We start from the raw sequence: 20,428 nt of genomic DNA, 5'->3' as shown, positions 1-20,428 counted from the left end.
TTTCCCCAAGATCTTGTATTGATGATGGGAGAGTCTAACCACTGTGCAAAACCTTCTCCAACACATCCTAAAGATTCTCAGTGGGGTTAAGGTCTGGACTCCGTGGTGGCCAATCCATGTGTGAAAATGATGTCTCATGCTCACTGAACCACTCTTTCACAATTTGAGCCCGATGAATCCTGGCATTGTCATCTTGGAATATGCGTGTGCCGTTAGGGAAGAAAAAAATTAATTGATGGAATAACCTGGTCATTCAGTATATTCAGGTAGTCAGCTGACCTCATTCTTTGGGCACATAATGTTGCTGAACCTAGACCTGACCAACTGCAGCAACCCCAGATCATAGCACTGCCCCCACAGGCTTGTACAGTAAGCACTAGGCATGATGGGTGTATCACTTCACCTGCCTCTCTTCTTACCCTGATGCGCCCATCACTCTGGAACAGGGTAAATTTGGACTCGTCAGACCACATGACCGTCTTCCATTCCTCCAGAGTCCAATCTTTATGCTCCCTAGCAAACTGAAGCCTTTTTTTCCGGTTAGCCTTACTGATTAGTGGTTTTCTTAAGGCTACACAGCTGTTCAGTCCCAATCCCTTGAGTTCCCTTCGCATTGTGCTTGTGAAAATGCTCTTACTTTCACTATTAAACATAACCCTGAGTTCTACTGTTGTTTTTCTTCGATTTGATTTGGCCAAACGTTTAAGTGATCGCCGATCACGATCATTCAGGATTGTGTTCCGACCACATTTCTTCCTGGAAGGCGATGGTTCCCCACTATCCTTCCAGTTTTTAATAATGCATTGGACAGTTCTTAACCCAATTTTAGTAGTTTCTGCAGTCTCCTTAGATGTTTTCTCTGCTTAATGCATGCCAATGATTTGACCCTTCTTAAACAGACTAACATCTCTTCCACGACCACAGGATGTGTCTTTCGACATGGTTGTTTAAGAAATGAGAAGTTACTCATTGCATCAGCTGGGGTTAAATACTTGTCGCCAGCTGAAAGATAATCGCCCATGCAGTAATTATCCAATAGGAGGCTCGTACCTATTTGCTTAGTTAAATCCAGGGTGGGACTTTTGTTTTTTGGCCTGGCAGTGTATATGCAAACCTTAAAAGTAGTACTGCGCATAAGATACAGCATACAAAACACATGCTATCAAATTAATGATGTGCATGTGTTACATCCTAAAATTTGTGGCTCAACAACTGGAATGGAAAATGGGCTGTTTTCTCAGCCATGTCACAGTCCAGTTAGAGAGAAAAGGTCTTCACCATTTTACAAACCATTCACACAAAGCTACTAAAGTTGAACAGTTTCAGTTTTGGGTTGTGCTTGTTTGAAATAATAATAAAAACACACTGTATGATAAATCGTAGAACTACTTGTTAGGATCCCAATTAATTGTACCCTAAAGCACAGATAGACTTCCTGGAGTCCATACAAAAAAACATACAGGGAAATCAGACATACATTCAAAATAATGTAGCACCACAATTCACCACCATTGCATGGTTTTCCTTTTATTATGCCATTAAAATGGATTCCACAAATAATGTTTGGCATAAAATTCTAAGTTTCCTTTATTTGTGTTCGGCTAGGCCAGTTAAATAATACTCTGCAGCTCTGCAATGCGATTACATTTGCGTCATGACGCGTGTCCCCACGTCACACAGCTGCGTGGCTCATTACGTCAGCTGCGCAAAGTCAGACCAGGAAGTAGTCACACAACTGCGGGTGAAAATGTTTACATTCAGTTTGACTTTCGTGCGACAGTAAGTAGATATCTTTGGATTAAATTTTTCTTTATATGTTTAGACACTTGAACGTGGAAAATCTGAAGGCTTGAAATAATTCAGAGGCAGTTTTCTGTCAGCTTGTTCCGAAGCACAGCGGCTGAATTAGAACTGTTGAGAGTTTACAAGGACAAGACTGCTAACTTTGAAACGTCGTTACCATTTACCTGCTAAATTAGCTGAATATTTGTTCACAGTATTCCTGTCTTGTTACATTAAAAAGCACTGAAGTGGTTAAATGTAATTCATTGTCTTTGCTTTATTTGCCTACAGTGGAGAAACACCATACAACAGGGAAAAGCTACTGCAAGGTACCAAATATCTGAGCTATTAGCTTCTTTATTTATTTATTTGTTTCAAATCTGCTGTTCCCTCATGAAAACAACAGTATATATTCTAGGTTTATATCTTAAACCACTATGAAACTTGAATTGATAGTTCGCATTGAACAAGTACAAACCTAATTCCAAAAAACTTGGGACGCTGTGTAAAATATAAATAAAAACAATGCAATAATTCTCAAATCTCATTAACCCATATCTTATTCACAATAGAACATAAACAACATATTGGATGTTGAAACAGATATTTTACCACTTCATGAAAAATGTTAGCTCACTTTGATGGCAGCATCTTTCAAAAGTAGGGACAGGGCAACAAAAGGCTAGAAAAGGAAGTGGTACTGCTATATATAAACAACTGCTATAAACAACTGGAGGAGCATTTTGCAGCATATTAGGTAATTGGCTACAGGTCAGTAACATGACTGGGTAAAAAAGGAGCATTTTAAAGAAGCACAGTCTCTTAAAGATGGGCAGGGGTTTACCAAACTGAGAAACTGAAGCTAAAAAATGTGGAACAATTTCAGAAAAATATGCCTCAACTTAAAAATAGCAAAGCTGGAATATCCCACCATCTACAAAACATAATATTAGCAAGATTCAGAGAATCTGGGGCTTATTGGTTAGGTTGTGCCCCATGTACGCAGGCCTGTGGCTCCTTTCCCGCATGTCTCTCCCCCACACTTCTGTCCCTGTTTCAGATTCTGCCCACTGTCCTTCACTGTCAATAAAGGCATAAAAAGCCAAAGAAATATGTGTCATTTACATTGTCATTTAGCAGACACTTTTGTTCACAGCATGGACATCTTGGACAGGTGTCCACGGTGTTAAGGACCTTGTCCAAGGTTCCAAGGACTCTGATCAGGATTCGAACCCAAATTTCCTGTAACAAAAGCAGAAAAACCACCGAGCTTTTCAGCTCATTATATCTAGAAAAACAAGATTCAGAGAATCTGGGGAAATCTCTGTGCTAAAGGGATAAGGCAGAACGTTAATGTTGGATGCTAATGATCTTCGGGCCCTCACAGCACTGGAAATCACTACATTGGCTCAGGAACTCCACCAGAATTCATTGTCACCACAGTTTACTGTGCCATCCACAAATGCAAGATAAAGCTGTATCATGCAATGAGGAAGCATTGTGAACAAGATCCAGAAACCCCATTATCTTCTCAGGGCCGAAGCTTGTTTAAAATGGACTGAGGAGGGGCGCACAGATAGCCTAGTAGTCTAGGGCGCTACCCATGTACATGGGCGGCCCAGGTTGGAATCCGGCCTGTGGCCCTTTCCCCCACTCTCTCTCCCATTTCTTACACTCTCCACTGTCCTCCTCTATAGAATAAAGGCACGAAAAGCCTAAAAATAAATCTTTAAAAACAATGGACTGAGGAAAAATGGACAACTGTTCTGTGGTCAGATGAATCCAAATTTGACATAATTTTTGGGATTGCGTTAGTGCCTATGGTGTGGGCAGCTTACACATCTGCAAGGCACAATCAGTGCTAAAAAAATGCTGAACCACATGCTCCATCCTTCATTATAGCATGGCTTCACTGTAGAAGAGTCCAAATGCTGAACTGGCCTGCCTACAGTCCAGACCTTTCACCAATAAAAAACATTTGGCGCATTATAAAAAAAAAATTTCCAGCAAAAAAGACCCGGGACTGATGGGCAGCTAAAGTCCAACATCAGACAAGAATGGGACAGCATTCCTCTCCCAAAACTCCAGCAACCAGTCTCCTCACTTCCCACAGAGTGTTGTTAACGGAAGGATGAGTTTATGAGATTTCATCATTGCATTCTTTTTTATTTTCATTTTACACAGCGTCCCAACTTTTTCAGGAATTGGGATTGTAAATATAAAACAGACAAATCATATATAAATACACCATAGATCTATCCATGCTGAAACCCGGTCTGTTTTTAGGACAAGGTGTGGACACGTCCTTATCAGAGACAGGTGTTCAACAGGGGGAGGCGGTGGGACGATACCTCAGAGACGTCCCATTCAACAATGTGTTTGTCAGTAACCTCCAAAGAGCTGTACAGGTAAGGCTTTTATTTGTTGTTGTTTGTTGGTGTCATGTCAAAGTGAGGGAGGATTACTAGACATCTTACTGTGAAACAGCAGCTGAAAATGAGAATGTGTACAAGTAAAGCCTGGCTATGTACTTATTTGGCAGTACTGAGACTTTCTTGAGGGTACCACCATGACTTGTGACTTCTTGTATGGATTGTTTATCAAACCCCCAGAAGTAAAGTACTTTCTTTTCCAAACCAATTATTACATCAGTGTCATTGTACTAAGGTTATTTAAAACCTATCAAATGTCCTCCAGCCAATTCCCACACTTTTTTTTTTTTAATAAGCTATCATTATCTTAGCTAACTCTTTCATGATAACATACCTCCATACCTCTTTGTCATTATGCATGTGAAGTAGTGCAGGCTTAATCTCCTGAGAACATCTGAAGGCTACACTGGAACTATACACCACATATGAGACTAAGGTCTTTGCTGCCTTCAGGTGCATTTTTTAGTGCTATAGCTGAATTATTATATTTAAGTACAGTAGATTTAAAAAGTCTGCACAACCCTGTTAAATGTCACATTTTTGCAATGTTAAAGTAAGGCCAAGATATGTAATTTCAGAGCCTTTTACACCTTTAATGTAACATATAGCATATACAGTTGAATTGATTAACAGTCAAAATCTTTTCAGAGGAAATCCTGAAAAACATCAAATAAACTCCTGGCTGAATATATACGAACACCCCTAGACTAATACATCATTAAAGCACCTCTTGATTTTATCACAGCATTATGTCTTTTAGGTAGGAGTCTATCAGCGTAGTCTATCTCAACTTGGCAAAATGGGCCCTCTAATCCTAGCAGACGCACTCAGAATCCTAAGACTATCAGGACATTTCCTGTTCACAGCCCTTCTCATGTAACCCAACAGATTTTCAGCAAGATTCAGATTTGGAGTCTGTCTTGGCTCTTTTATAGATTTACAACCCTTGTTCCAAAAAAGTTGGGGCACTGTGTAAAATATAAATAAAAACAGAATCCGTTGACTGTCAAATCGCGTAAACCCAGAGAGACAGGGCCATGTTTACCATGATGTTGTATCCTCTCTTCTCTTAACAACAGTCTGTAAACATCTGAGAAATGAGGAGAACAGTTGCTGGAGTTTTGGGAGAGGAATGTTGTCCCGTTCTTGTCTGATGTAGGATTCTAGCTGTTCAACAGTCCCGGGTCTTCTTTGCCGGAATTTTCCTCTTATGATCCACCAAATGTTGTCTATTGGTGAAAGGTCTGGACTGCAAGCACGTCAGTTCACATCTGGACTCTTCTAGTATGAAGCCATGCTGTTGTGATGGATGCAGTGTGTGGTTTAGCACCGTCTTGCTGAAATATGCAAGGCCTTCCCTGAAAGACGTTGTCTGGATGGGAGCATAGTTGCTCTTAAACCTCTACATACCTGTATATCAACAGGCACTTATACAACCCCATATCATCAGAGATGCAGGCTTTTGACCTGTACCTTGGTAACAAGCTGGATGGTCTCTTTGCTCTGTAGTCCACGGGACACAGCGTGCATGGTTTAAAAAAAACAAAAAAGGAAGAGAATTTAATTAATCTGACCACAGAACAGTTTTCCATTTTTCATGAAGCGGTGAATTGTCTCAGTTTCAACATCTGGTATGTTGTTGATGGTTTTTTTTTTTTTGTAAATATGATACATTTTACAAAGCGCCCCAGCTTTTTTAGAATTGGGGTTGTAGATGTATGCTCTTGGGTCATTGTCCAATGAAATGTGAGATTCACTTTCTCTTCAGCTTTCTGGCAGATACCTGAAGATTTAGTGCCCCAGCTGACTGGTATTTAGATCTTTTCATAATTCCTTATACCTAAACTTAACCCTAGTTCCAGCTAGAGTGAGCGACATCATGCTTTAAGGCTGTTTTTGTAAAGTGGTGAGGAATAGGGGTTAGGTGACACACCATGTACAGAGGCTACAGTCTTCAAAGCAGGTAGCCTAGGTTTGTGCCCTACCTGTAGCTGCTTTCCTACATGTCTTTCCTGATTATCCTGTCAAATAAAGGAGTAAAAGACCCAAAATAAGTCTAGAAAATGTTAAGTTATTATGACCTAGCATTAAGATAGTCTTCATGACAACTGAAGCTTCAAACTCCTAAATTAGTTTAGGCATACTGTAACTGTTAAACCTTAAAGACGAGTAGCTTTAGTTTATCTTCCATCAGGAACATGTTATCATGTCAGAGCAGTCTCATGTCTGTGCTGTTTTCTCCTGATTGTGAAGAAAATTGAAAAAAACAGGATGCATGTGAGAGACTTCCAGTCCTGATATAAAATAGTTCTCTGAGCACTCATGTCCGGTGGTCTTTGACTCACCAATGCTGACAAAGTATTAATGACTTTCAGTTTGACCATGGCAGATTCTTTTTGTTTGGAGTCAGTAATTTCCAGTGTTGGCTTCCTCTCTTAGACAGCTGAACTCATCGTGAAGAACAATACTCACTGCTCTGGCATGGAGATGGTTTTGGAGCCGCTACTCAGAGAGAGGGTAAGATCTGCTGTCTTTGCATAGTGCTGTGAGAAAGTATTTACCCCCTTCCTGATTTCTTTTCTTGTGCCTTTTTGTTACACCTAAATGCTTCAGATCATCAAACTAATTTTGATATCACACAAAGATCACCTGAGTAAATATGAAATGCAGTTTTTGAATGATCATTTCATTTATTGCGGAAAAAAAATATCCAAACCTACCTGACCCTATGTGAAGTAGTATTGCCCCCTAAACCTAATGACTGGTTTTGCCACCCTTGGTGGCAACAACTGCAAATCAGCATTTGTGATAACTGACAATGAGTTTTCACATCACTGTGGAGGAATTTTGGCCCACTCTTCTTTTTAGAATTTTTTTCAGTTTAGCCATATTGGAGGGTTTTTGAGCATTAATGTCCTGTTTAAGGTCATGCTACAGCATCTCAATCAGATTTAAGTCTGGACTTTGACAAGGCCACTCCAAAACCTAAATTTTTATGCCATTCAGAGGTGGACCTGCTGTTGTGTTTCGAAACATTGACCTGCTGTATAACCCAATTGCGCTTGAGCTCAAGGTCATGAACTAATGGCCAGACATTCTCCCTCTGGATTTTCTGGTAGAGATCAGAATTCATGGTTTCATCAATTATAGCAAATCACCCAGGTCCCAAGGCAGCCCCAGACCATCACACTACCACCACCGTGTTTGACTTTTAGTGTGATGCTCTTTTCATGAAATGCTGTATTAGTTTTACGCCAGATGTAGCGTGGCACCACCTTCCAAAGAAGTTCAGCTTTAGTCTTGTCAGTCCACAGAATATTTTCCCAAAAGTCTCGGGAATCAGCAAGATGTTTTCTGACAAATGTGAGTCAAAACTTTGTGTTCTTTTTTGTCAGCAGTGGTTTTAGCCTTGGAACTCTCCCATGATGCCATTTTCGCCCAGTCTCTTTCTTATTGTTTAATCATGAACACTGAGCTTAACTGAGGCCATTGAGGCCTACAGGTCTAAGTGTTGTTCTGGGTTCTTTTGTGACCTCCTGGATGCACTCTTGGAGTAATTTTGGTAGGCCAGCACTCCTTGGAAAATTCACCACTATTCAAAGTTCTCCATTTGTGGATAATGGCTCTCACTGTGGTTCACTGGAGCCCCAAGGCATTAGAAATGGCTTTGTAACCCTTTCAAGACTGATAGATGTCAGTGACTGTTTCTCATCTGTTCTTGAATGTCTTTTAATTGCACCGTGATGTGTTACTTTTGAGCTCCTTTTAGCCTCTTTCTCTTTGAATTTCTTGAGTCAACAGTTCTGGCAATAATCAGGCCTGGGTGTAGCTAGGGACATTGAACTTAGTTTTCCTAGAACTGTGATTAATCACAATTTTGGGGGGGGTGAAGGGGGGGCTGCTTTTTTACATAGGGCCAGGTAGGTAAATGAAATGATCATTTAAAAACTGCATTTTTTATTTATACGGGTTATCTTTGTCTAGTGTTAGAATTTGTTTGAATTGAAACATTCAAGTGTTTTTCACAGCACTGTACCTCTCAGGAATACAAAGTCATGGTGTGATAGTTTTTCATAGCCCTAAATTGTTGGGTTTTTTTGAATTTAGGGTTTTGGCGTTTGTGAAGGACGTCCCAAAGAGGACTTGAAGAACATGGCTAACGCTTCTGGCCAGTCATGTCGTGACTTCACCCCTCCAGGAGGAGAGACTTTGGATCAGGTGAGTCAGACTTTTTCAAACAGCTGCTTTGTAACTCTAGGTCCAGAGAGTATTACTAGTGCAACAGCACAGACCAGTGGTCAGTTTTGGTACTGCATCAAAAAGATTGTACAAGGTGCAGAGAGAAATCTGTTAAGGTGATTAGTGCAAATAAGGAAACTTGAGAATTTGTGTGAATTGTTTGACAATAATTTGACTTGTCTTTTGAAAGAAAAAAACTTTTATTGATGGATTTATTCATGAATTTGAGAACAAAAGCAGCTAAATCTCACTCTGAAGCAGTTGCCAAACCTTTTTTGGGGCATTTTTTGTGCTTGAAATGCCTCCAAAAGCTTTCAGCTATTGAAAGGGTTGATCATTTATTCAGTAATCATATCAGTTTAACTTGAATGTAATGCGTCAAAGAAGAAAACAAACTAACCAAATAGCAAAACAAGCTTTTATTCTATCAGTGAACTGTTAGTGTGCTTTGACATGCTTGGGTTTAAGGTACCGGCAAAATCATTAGTGTTAATTCTACTCTCATATGTTAAATTTAAGACTGTTGCTGAGTTTAGATAACTCTCACAGGTTCTGAGTTAAAATTACTTTCTGGAAATTGTAAATATTTTAACTCTCTTGTAGTGTTAACTTTTAACATCTGTAGTGTCATTTTTTTTCTCATTAAAGTGTACTTTTAACACAACAATCTGTTACCTCTTTTCCTCCCAGGTATAATTTGTAAATATTTACAATTTTATTTATTGAGGGTTGGAAAGTAACTGATTACATTTACTCAAATTACTGTAATTGAGTAGTTTTTGTGTACTTGTACTCCTTGGAGTACATTTTTAAATTGGTGCTTTTACTGCTACATAAGCAAGTTTTAACCAGAGTAACTGTACTTTTGCTTAAGGACAATACTCGTGTTTTTCCCCATTTCTGTTGACTACACAGTAGCACATAGAGAGAGAATGATTCCACATGAACAGATAAACCCAAAACAGATAAAACTGGAGTGTAGAAATCTCATTGTTAAAGATTTCAGAGTTGATTTTTACTCCCAAAGTGTAATTTTAACCTCACTCTGAGTGAACTGGCCTTCACTGTTGGAGTATTTAGACAGTCCTGATCAGTCAGCTGATCTAAGCTCCTGTCACTGCTATGTCAAATATGGGGGATGTGTGGATGGAGTTTCCCATCATGCCCTTGGGCAGAGTGTTTAAATGTGTTTAGTTGTGTTTGGACATTCCCTGTTGTACATTTATACACATTTGCACTATGAGTGAAGTTATCCACTGAGTTAGAGTTCTCACCTGTGACATTAGGTGCTCCTAAAGGACCCATAGTGCATTAATATGTATGACTTTGTAATGATGTTGACTCTGTGCTTTGTTCTTGTTATTTTTTCAAGATTATTTGGGGGGCATTTTGCCTTTATTTGACAGGACAGCTGAAGAGAGAGAGGGAAATTTTGGTGAGTGGGAAAGGGGGAAGACTTGCACCAAACATGCACAGAGACTGTAAATCGATCCATGACCAGTGCATAGAGGAATACAGCCTCTGGATTTGGGCGCCTGCTCTACGAACTGCACTAGGCTGGCGACCAACTATTTAACACTTTAAAAGTGTAGTTTAACTATATGAAGTTTGGACCAACATAGACACCCTTGAAGTGTTAATTTGTCTTTAACTTATAAGGACCAATAAGGAGAGATCATATCACAACTCCTCGGAAGCTACTCAGTACTTGAAGTTAACTTTAAATCAAATGATTTTTACCTCTACTTGCAAGATTTATAGACCTGCAATTTTATTTTTACTTAGGTACATTTTAACCACAGTAGTTGTACGTTTACTCGCGTACAATCGTTGCGTCAGTTTTCCACCTCTGTTGGCACATTGCAACATTCACTTCATACTCCTTAAAGACTCCATCAGGTAGAACGCCTGTGTGAAGTCAGGTGCCTTCTGCCAAGAGCTGAGAAAGAGAAAAAATACAGAGCTAGGAAATACTATTCGATGTAATCAGCACACCACCCATTAGCATGAACCATGACTTGCCACAGGATGGGAGTGACTAGCTCAGTGATAACTTCACTCATGGTGCAGAAGTGTAATCAAAAGTAACAATAATCCATCATAAACATGAGTGAAGGAATCCCAACAGTGATCACTGCACAACAGGTAACATCTAAATAAATATGTATACTTCTAAAATAATATATAAATCAAAAGCACATCTAAACACTCTGCCCAAAGACATGATGGGAAAACTCGACTCGACTGACAGAGTTGGACTAACACGGGGTCAATACTGTCAAATAACCTCAACACTGAAGGTCATTTTTTTTCAGAATGGAGTGAAAGTTTCCCTTAGGGAGTTAAAATCAACTCTGAAATGTTTGATACTTAAATATCCAGCTGTTGCTGTGTATTTTCTGGTTAAAACTTCTCCCCTTAGCTCTGGTTTATATCAAATTATTTCCAGGTGAGGCTGCGATTCAAAAAATTCCTCAAAGCCCTTTACAAACGAATGCTTGATGAGCACGGCTGCTCGGAACCGCACGCTCCTGCAGGAGCTTCAGAAGCTGCAAATGGGACTTCTGCTGCCGCCTCAGACGTTGCACTTGATGGTTCTGCTGACGACGGTCTCCAGGGAGTGTCGGTCCACACGCTGGTCGTGAGTCACGGCGCTTACATCCGTGTCGCCCATAAACACCTTGTGGAGGACTTAGCCAGCTCTCTGCCCGCCGGGGTGAAGATGTCCCACCTGTTTGCACCCTGTCCGAACACGGGGATCAGCCGGTTTATCCTCACTCTCAGCCAATCTGAATCCGGTTCTCCTGTCCTGTCGGCTGCTTGCTGCGTCTTTACAAACAGGAAGACCCACCTGGATGACCTCTCAGATGCTGAATAATGTGAAAGGAAGAAAAGAGGGGGTGGCATGGCTGATGGGAACAATTACGAACACTAAAGGGAAACTAAAATAAAAGACCTCAGAGTTACCGCAGGTAGCTTTATACATAAATACACAGGGTAAGCTGTTTTTTCTAAATACTCAAGGGTTTGAATGTGTTCAGTAGTACTGTACTCCTCATTCTTCCAACAGTGGGCCAGCACATGTCATAATTTATTTTTAATTCCATCACCTCTTTATCATTTTATGCCAAAGTCGGAACAGTTCCATATACAATTTTAAGAACTGCATGTGTGCGGGGTGATCACCTTGTTTCATTTCCTGTTTCTGCTCGTTTACTCGTGCAATATGAAATCACTGTATCTTTGAGTTTTATACATATTTATAGATGACAAAAATAACTGCAAAAAGACATCTATGACATTTGTATTTGTTTTTAGGTGCTACATATTCATGCGTGTTTATTTCAGGACCTCTTAGTGTTGTCTATTTTTAGAGTTTTATTCCCAGATGAATGCTTGAGACTTGAAGCCCCTCATGGCTTTCATAATTCAAAAACAACATGATTTGTTAGCGCCAAAGTGCAAGGTAAAATAAACCTTAAAATAACACAAAGGAATTTAATATTCTGCTACAACACATATCAAGGAATCATAGAAAATCTCCACCCAGACGTTTGTGTTGCACAGTATTTATGAAGTGCTTGTTCAAATGGGATTTGATGTGTCATTGTATTTCCATTAAATTTCTACCTACTGATGAGTACACAAGTGAAGTATGCTGCCATCTCCAGTTCTGTGCTGCTTGTTTTATTTGTGCAATATAAAATGACAATACTGACTTGTGTTGAGTGATGTTTTTGTGTCATTTTGTTGAAACTTTCTAAACAAGAGTGTTTTTTTTTGTCATTTATTCAGTTAGAGCTCCAGAGTAATCTATGAATGAAGGGTTCAAAAAGAAGACCTTCCAGTAAAGAGGTTATTATTCTGGTACATAAAATATATATATGAAGTGGTAGAGACCCTTTCATTCAAAACTCAGGTTCCAAAAAAGTTGGGACACTGTGTTAAATGTAAATAAAAACTGATTGAAACGATTTGCAAAACCCTTAAACCCATATTTTATTCACAATAGAATCATTAAAACATCAGATGTTGAAACTGTGGCATTTTATCTTTTTTTTTTCAAATTATTAGCTAATTTTGAAACTAATTTGCCTCTCAGAAGTAAAGATGGTTAGAGGTTCAGCAATCTGCAAAAAATGCATCTTAAAGGGGTCATATTATGCAAGAATGGCTTTTTTAAGGCTTTTCTAACAAAAATATGTGCCCTGTCCACAATCCCCTCAAGCACCATAACCCGCTAATATTTTTCATGAAATGGTCAAATGTCTCAGTTCCAACTTCTGATATGATTATGTTGTATTATGAATAAAATATGAGTTTGATTTGCAAATCATTGCGTTCTGTTTATGTTAGCAGTTTACACAGTGCCCCAACTTTTTTGGAACTGGGGCTGTATTTGAACCTTTCCCAAATCTGTGATCCCTGAAGTCCCTGCAATGACAGCCCATCAGGGTGTGGAATATAACAGCAAACTCATGTGTATACGAGTTTGAATAAATGACACAACACATTTATTTATTTTATTTAATTCCAGCATCTTTTTATTTACAAGTCCTACTCACACATTCAAAGACAAACCATGTTTTCTGTATTTACATTAAAAAGTAAACCATTCTTATAAATACCATAAATAACAAAAAAGGAATGGAATTAAATAAATAAATACTCTTTGGCATTGGTTGTCATGTTAGTTGGTGGTGCCCGGCACCTGAAGAGAAAGAACTCAAATTTGATATCAAGCTTACTGCCCTGTAAAGGTCACTTACCCTGTGTTTATATTCCTTCAAGTCATGAATTACACTGTACAAATACAGACACATTAACACAACAAATAAGCCTACTGCAGATGTATTAATTTGACTATTTAACTAAGCTAAGCAGTTTATAATAAAGGGAGAACTTACACCTAACTCTACTAAATACAGCATTTACATATTCATGTCTGCTAGTTTGACACGAGGGCCGTAGTTAGGCCCCTGAATTTAGCATGTCAGTTTGGGTTTATCAGACCAGCTGTAAAAACCAGAATGAAAAGAGACTTAAGAAAAGGGAAAAAGCTCAACTACAGTCAGCAAGGACGAGGAATGAATGCAGTCTCTCTCTCTCTCCAAGCAACATGCGTTATTGATCAGATGAACCAGGTAAAAGCACATATCTTCATTGATTTAAAGCTCCTGTGACATTTTTTTGGCTGGATTCTGGCGCCCCCAAGTGGATGTTCCATCTCTTTGCTGATCTTGTCTTTTGCATACATAGGTAATGTTATAAGGTAAATCTTATCCTGCTCAATTTTAACAGTGAAAATACCACTTAGTTACCTTATTTGATGTGAAATTTCTATAAACAAAGAAACAGTCATCAGAGTCATCAGTATTAATGTTGGTCTGTTTCAGAAACACTCCTCACATGAGCTTTAAATTAAATCTGATATAAAATCAAATGACATACAAGGATCTTCAACACTATACATTTGTGCAAAGGGGGCTGTAAATATAGTCTAAGAGTCTGTACATCTATTTACAATCACTGTTTTTTACTGGATAATTGAGGACTGAAAAGTATATTTTCCCATCACCTAAGGCCTCATGTCCAAGACACCTCTAGATCTAGTCAATGTACAGTGCTTAACAAATTTATTAGACCACCCTAACCCTAACCAAAGTAAGGTTTATGCCACAGCTGCCCTGAATTAACAGCATTGGTAATTACCAAAATCAGTTTTTATGTTTCTGCAATGGTTAATACAAGCTCTTTAACCCAAATGATATTTTTAATGCTAAAATATAATTATTATTGTTATCCATGAATTTTCAAATTTACTGATTTACAAAAAACTGAAAAAATAGTAAAGCACATTATTATTTTTTGATTAATATGTCAAATTATAGTTATTTACTTGCATTCCTGAACAGAAAAATGAGTTTTAGTGGTTGAATGTTATGCTTGATTAATTTCTGACTTCTCAGAGAAGCCCAGTGAGCCGGCTCAGATTTGGGTGAATTCAGTTTAAAATTCCTCATTCCTGTTCAAATTGGTAAAACGTGGAGAGCTCACTGAAAATGAAAGAGTGCGCATTAAAGCACTTCATGATGCTGGATGGTCTCTGAGACAAATATGACAGGTGGTCTAATAGATTTGTTAAGCACTGTAGGTGTGCATCAGATGTGAGGTACATGTTTAAATTTATTTTCAATGATTAAGGTGTGTGTTTGGAGTGTAAATACCTAGCCAAGAATGAATAAAGTAGCATCAAGTAGATTCTGGTTATCTAAAAATTCCCTGGGGAGCAGTGCTAATTTTGACACCTGATTTTAAGTTGAGTCTGGAAAAATGTTGGCAAGTTTCAGCCACATTTGAGTCATTTCTACCCTCTAGTTTTATTCTAGTTTAGTCAATGAAAAATAAAACAGTTTAGTCCAGTTCTAATCCATAAATATATTACATTATAGTCAAACTTTTAGTCCAAACATTTATTCTCTTAGCCTGAACCCGGTGCCTAATCACACACTTGTGTGTTCTATACAACCTGCCAAACCTGGATCCCTGCTTTCTACAGCTGAGAGGCAGAAGGGCTACAGATACATGGGTGTAGCACAGGGGAGAAAAAGGGTACTGATTACCTGGGCCCACAGTAGGGAGGGGCCCTTGAGAAGCCTGCAATGAAAAGTGTTTTTATTTTTTTTTTCTTAGTAATTGGAGTCATTATTGAATCAAAAGAGACCAAATGAATCAATCAGCAGACTGAAATTTGTGTCAAATAGAATAAAATAAAAAAACGGTGGGGGGGCATCTCTTCCTTTAGAAATGTCAACTGTGCAGTCCAGCACCGCAAAATAATGCAAGTAAATGTAATTTCACCATAGTCAAATACATTGCTGATAAATGGGGAAATTATGGTTCAAAAATACATATTTTTAAAACTGATGCAACATTTGTTGCTTGGCTATCTGGTTAAGGGGGGCCCTGTGTAGTATTCTTTTTGGGGGCCAAAAATCCTTAGCTACGCCCCTGTGTGGATACGCTGTATTTTGACGGATTTAGCCACGGGGAGGAATGTCATGGATTCTGAATGTCTGACAAAAACTAAATTACATTTAAGTCTTAGCCTCTTTGACCAAAACTAAACTTACTTTTTGTCCTTTTTTTCATCAAAGATTTATTATTCGCTAGTCTTAGTCCAGTCTTGAGTTGGAGTTGGTCTTGCTTTTAGGACCACAGGCCCTAACAGCAAGACCATAGCCCCTCAAAAGTCCGCCAAAATCTTCATATCTATTCAATTATAGCCAGATAGATCCCTGTAGACCAGTAGTTCCTTATTCTTTTAGTCCAAGGCACACTGTACGGCTGTATGGTCATCTGCAAAAAAGCCTCCCTAACACATGGTACATCATAAAAGCGCAACCAAGCATTATTGCTGTAACTACACAACTACAGATGAAAGAATATAGAATAAAGAGGCTGTTTTACATGGATATGAGTGTGGTGTGCCTTTGGAGGTTTGGCTTCATCTTAGGTGTGCCGTAGGCCAAAAGGTTTGAAGACTAAGAGGCTAAATGTAGGTCTTCTGTAGGAAATTCATGCCAAGACCTGTTTTCTTAGGGTTTAATCAGGTAAACATTTAAAATCAGTGTTATTTTTTGACAGCAATGTGTCACTTTTTTCATGTGGGTCTTGGGGGATCAGCTTTTCTTACATATGAATGGGGGGCTCCAATGAAAAAGGCTGGAATTGCATTCATGAATTGTGTGGTTAAATGGCATGTAATAAATAAAGTGTATGATCTGTAGCATTAATGAAGTGAGCTCATATTTCTATAAGTTGTTAGAGAGACATGTTTAGATATTTAGATCTGGTGGGTTTGAGCTGATGGACAAGTACTGGTGAGTATTTATATTTCAGGTTTGGCTATGTTCTGGGGGTCCTGCAATTATCCAGCATCATTAGCAAAGAAAAGATGCTTCAACATATTAAATCACGTGATTTGATTGCGTTTAAGGATACAGAGAAGAGCCTCAGCCTAGTCTTTGGTCGAAGATTACAAATTGTTAAAACTCTCCCTGGACTTAAGTCTGATATAAGGATTTTTCCTTCATATGAGTTGAACTTTGATCGACTTAGATTAAAGCAACCATTTCGTATTTAATTCACCCCATGGTTCCGGAGCTCCGTGGGCTGCCCTGGTTGAATGACAGCACGTTCCAGGGGTCGTGGGCGGCCGGAGCCAGCTGCGTCTCCCGGGACACGTTGCGCCCATCGTCCCCGGCCTCCAACTCCACCTCCACCTCCAGCTCCAGGTCCGCGTCGTCGTTCTCCGGCACTGCCCGGGAGTCCGAGCCCTCCTCGGTCCTGCTCAACAGGACGTTGAGCGGGTCGGAGGGATCCACCTCCTGGTTCCTCTTCTCCCTGACCAGGAGGCGCTCCAGCGGGACCGTGTTCTTCCTGGGCAGGAAGATGGAGGTCTGGGGAAGGTTCTGGCCCACAGCGAACACCTGCCGGGAGCCCTCCAGGTTGAAGAGGATGCCGGTGCGAGTGGAGTAGTACACGTCCCGGTTGTTCTCCAGAAGTCTGTGGTTGAAGAGGCAGTCCTCCCTGTTGCAGACGGGCTGGAAAAAGTAAGGAGAACGGGAGGAAATAAAGTAAGATTCAAAATATTCTCAGAGATGTATATATTTTTAAAGACTAATCTTGTTATTAAAGCTTTATTCATATTTATTTATATAAGTGAATGTGCAAGGAGATAGGACTAGATCCCAGCACAATCTGACTTTTCTTTCTTTGAAAGTCTTAAAAAGTACAACTAATTGAAATATTTATAAATATCTGACAAAAAGAACAGGATTACAAATAAAACTGGTATAAAAATGACTGGAATTATCATACATTTCTTCTATTTTAAGGGCAAATAAGCGCAAGTTTCCAACGTATCTGCGATCTTTATTGCTCGGTACATTTTCTCTTATTTAAAGGATCATATGAGCTAAATAGAAATTAAACAACTTAAGAAAAGCGGGAAAACGTTTCCTTCAATTGATCTTTTTTTCTTGGTATCAGAGAAACCATAGAAAAGGGGAAAAGGGAAACAATTTGCGTTAAAATGGAAGAAACTTCGTGCGTAAAAGCGCGTAATTGGAGAGAAAGCTATGCGTAACGTCTCAAATGAAGTACAAATTTAACTTTTTTGTCTAGCTACGGTAAGAATAAAATCAGACAAATGAAAAAAAAGTCAAATAAATATATGGTGCAACGTGATAAAGTTGTGCGTAACAGAAGGAAACCATCTGGAATGCGCGTAAAATGCGTAAAAGTCTTGCCAAGGCTCTCATATAGGAGCGACACGTCTCTGGAAGTTAAGTAAAAGTTATCGATTGCATTTAGGGTGAAAATTAGCGGAATTTAAATGAACTTGTTGCTTACAGAGCTGAATGGGTTGCCCTCCACATCCATACACAGGTAACGGTTACTTTTGACTCCGAAGATGGCGACGCGCTCTCTCGCTTCAGATTTCAGTAAAATCACACCTGCAGGGCAGAAAAAAATCGTTTTAGATTGTTAAAAACAGAATTTAAATACCAAAATAAATAAATAAAATAAAAAATGTGATTCAAGGAAAGTCGCATCTTACTGTATGAACTCCTGACGGTGGTTTTACGCACGGTGCCATCCAGCCTGATCTCCAAGTAGAAGTTATTGAGATCTGTGGAGGTCTGCAGGTGGATGTATCTCCTCGGGTTCCCCCAGTTAGACCCAACCAGCGGGGATGGATTCGGAGCTGTTTCCCCAAGAGGAAATCCCTGAAGAACGGCGAGGAAAAGCGCCAGCACGGTGTCCCTCATCCCCAGTCTCCTGTTGACGTCCATCCTGGAGCAGAAAAAAATTCACGCCTTCCTCTGCGAGCGGCTGGAAGTGTTCAGATGCTCTGTTGTCCCAAAGTTTGCAGACAGTTCCTATTTAAAGCCCCCCGAGTGCCACTCCTGCTCACATCCTTTGAGTAAAAAAAAGAAACTCGCCCCCAAAGCAGATGTGCGGCTTTGCTGCAGCGGAAGGGCCACTTCCACCTCTGTCTGTTTATCCTGATGCTCTTGGTCAGACAGGACTCTTATTTTTGGAGACACGTCTTGACTCATCCACCTTAAACCTTATTCTCAGACTATTTCCTAATGGTCCAGAGTCCACAAGTGCAGGTTCTTTGTTTTGTAAGCACACGGTGTGTTGAGCAATATATAAAAAGAAAAAAGCAAGGGCAGACCAGTGTAAATTATTATATCAAATTGAGCATGCAATGTGCCGTTCGTTTAAGTTGGAATGGTAAAATATTGATCATTTAATTCAAAATAAACAAAGCCTCTTGTTAATAACCTTGCAATTCTGGTTGACTAAGTAAGACTGAAAACTCCATGTTTAGTCAGTGTGAGAAGGTAGTTCCGTTACCAGCTTTTACGCACAAACGTACCACTTCCAACAAGTCACCAGCAGAGGGAGCCACTTCCTTATTCAGTTCTGGTTCACCGTGAGACTCGAAGTCAAACTTATTTTGCAAAACTATATATAGATAAAGTAGTTACAGCACAGGACTCATTTCACTGTAGACCAATGTGAAGGAAAAAGAGTACGCCCTATTTTACAATAAATTAAACTCACAACCCTCTCCAAATAGCTGAAATCACTATTCTTTAGTACAGCTCAGCCTATTAGCTTGTATTCTGCTCCAGTACTTTTACTGTAGTCCACTTCATGCTTTATATGTTACTTCCACGTGTAGATTTAGGCCACATTTACCTGCCGGTTTCTACTTTTGTTTTTGGCTCATGACGCCTCGCATCAACAGCATATAGGGTTATAACACCTTTACATGGTTTCAAGTGCTTTTTTATGGTCCTACGTGACAGATATCCGCCCTAAACCTCTCACAAGTCTTAAATGACCTTGTAGTCTACTTTTATTTAGCTCTATTGCATTTGATTTTATGAGGGAAAAGCTAACAAAGCTAACAAAGTTAGGTTAGCAAGTAGAAAATGTATTAATGCAGCCAACATGGCTAAATATAAAGCTGACAAAGCTACATTAGCTTAGTACACTATATAGGTAATTGTAGCTACATAATAATTTAGCCCAAGCTACAGCTAACAAAGCTAAGCTAGCAAAGATAAAGTAGCTATGTAGCTAACAGAAAATCTAGAACTTACACAGCTTTGCTAGCTACAGAGGTGATGTAGCTACATAACAGATGTAGATAAAGCTAATTAAGCTACATTTACTAAATAAAGTAGCTACATAGCTTACATAGCAAAAGCTAAGCTAGTAAAGCTGTATTAGCTATGTAGCTAATGTAACTACATAGATAATGCAGCTAAAACTTAAAATCTAACAAAGCCAGGTTAGCTAAGTAGAAAACATAGGTATGCAGTTAATGTAGCTAAATCTTAAGCTGATGAAGCTATGTTAGCTATGTAGCTAAATAACTAAAGCAAAAGAAGTTATGCTAGCTATGTTAGATTAGACTACATTTGCTAAAGCTAGACACATTGCAGAGGTAGTTATGCGAATGTGGCTTGCTTTAGCTTTGTTAGCTTTGGCTAAAGAAAGCATAGCTACATTTGCTTACATGGTAACATTAACTACGCAGCTAGTGAAGGTATATTAGCTTTAGCTACAGCTAACGACGCTAAAGTGAGCCACTGTTTGCATAACTATTTCTCAAACAGGTCTAGACATAATTTAATTCTCAGTTAGACATCAGATCTTTTATCTGCTTTATTTAAAATGTTTCTTAGTCTGTAATGTTTTCACTTTCGTTACTTCATGAATGTAACTGCCAGACTTTGTTTATGAATAAAGTTGAATATTTAAATAGACCTTCTTAAATGTTGTACTTGCAAATTATGTCACTCCCATTCTTACAGATGTGGCATCTCACAGTAATGGTCTGCAAGAGGGGCTGTCTGAGATCTGTGGTCTGCAGCCAGACCCCTCTC

At 39.2% G+C, this 20,428-nt stretch overlaps 2 protein-coding genes across 2 annotated transcripts; one reads left to right on the top strand and one right to left on the bottom strand.

Annotated features, from left to right (window-relative positions):
• The first annotated feature begins 1,693 nt into the window (after positions 1-1,693).
• Positions 1,694-12,171, top strand: tigarb (TP53 induced glycolysis regulatory phosphatase b). The gene is made up of 6 exons (XM_041780248.1): positions 1,694-1,779; positions 2,074-2,111; positions 4,069-4,190; positions 6,654-6,731; positions 8,322-8,432; positions 10,903-12,171. The coding sequence occupies exons 1-6, from the start codon at positions 1,748-1,750 to the stop codon at positions 11,329-11,331; spliced, it is 810 nt and encodes a 269-aa protein (XP_041636182.1). The 5' UTR covers positions 1,694-1,747; the 3' UTR covers positions 11,332-12,171.
• Positions 12,172-16,600: 4,429 nt separating this feature from the next.
• Positions 16,601-18,313, bottom strand: fgf23 (fibroblast growth factor 23). The gene is made up of 3 exons (XM_041781305.1): positions 18,079-18,313; positions 17,871-17,974; positions 16,601-17,059 (listed from the first exon to the last, which is right to left on the bottom strand). The coding sequence occupies exons 1-3, from the start codon at positions 18,311-18,313 to the stop codon at positions 16,601-16,603; spliced, it is 798 nt and encodes a 265-aa protein (XP_041637239.1).
• Positions 18,314-20,428: the final 2,115 nt, after the last annotated feature.

This window comes from Cheilinus undulatus, linkage group 23, assembly GCF_018320785.1.
Source record: "Cheilinus undulatus linkage group 23, ASM1832078v1, whole genome shotgun sequence".
NCBI lineage: Eukaryota > Metazoa > Chordata > Actinopteri > Labriformes > Labridae > Cheilinus > Cheilinus undulatus.
The sequence above is the reverse complement of the archived record's forward strand: the minus strand, read 5'-3'. Positions and strand labels throughout refer to the sequence as shown.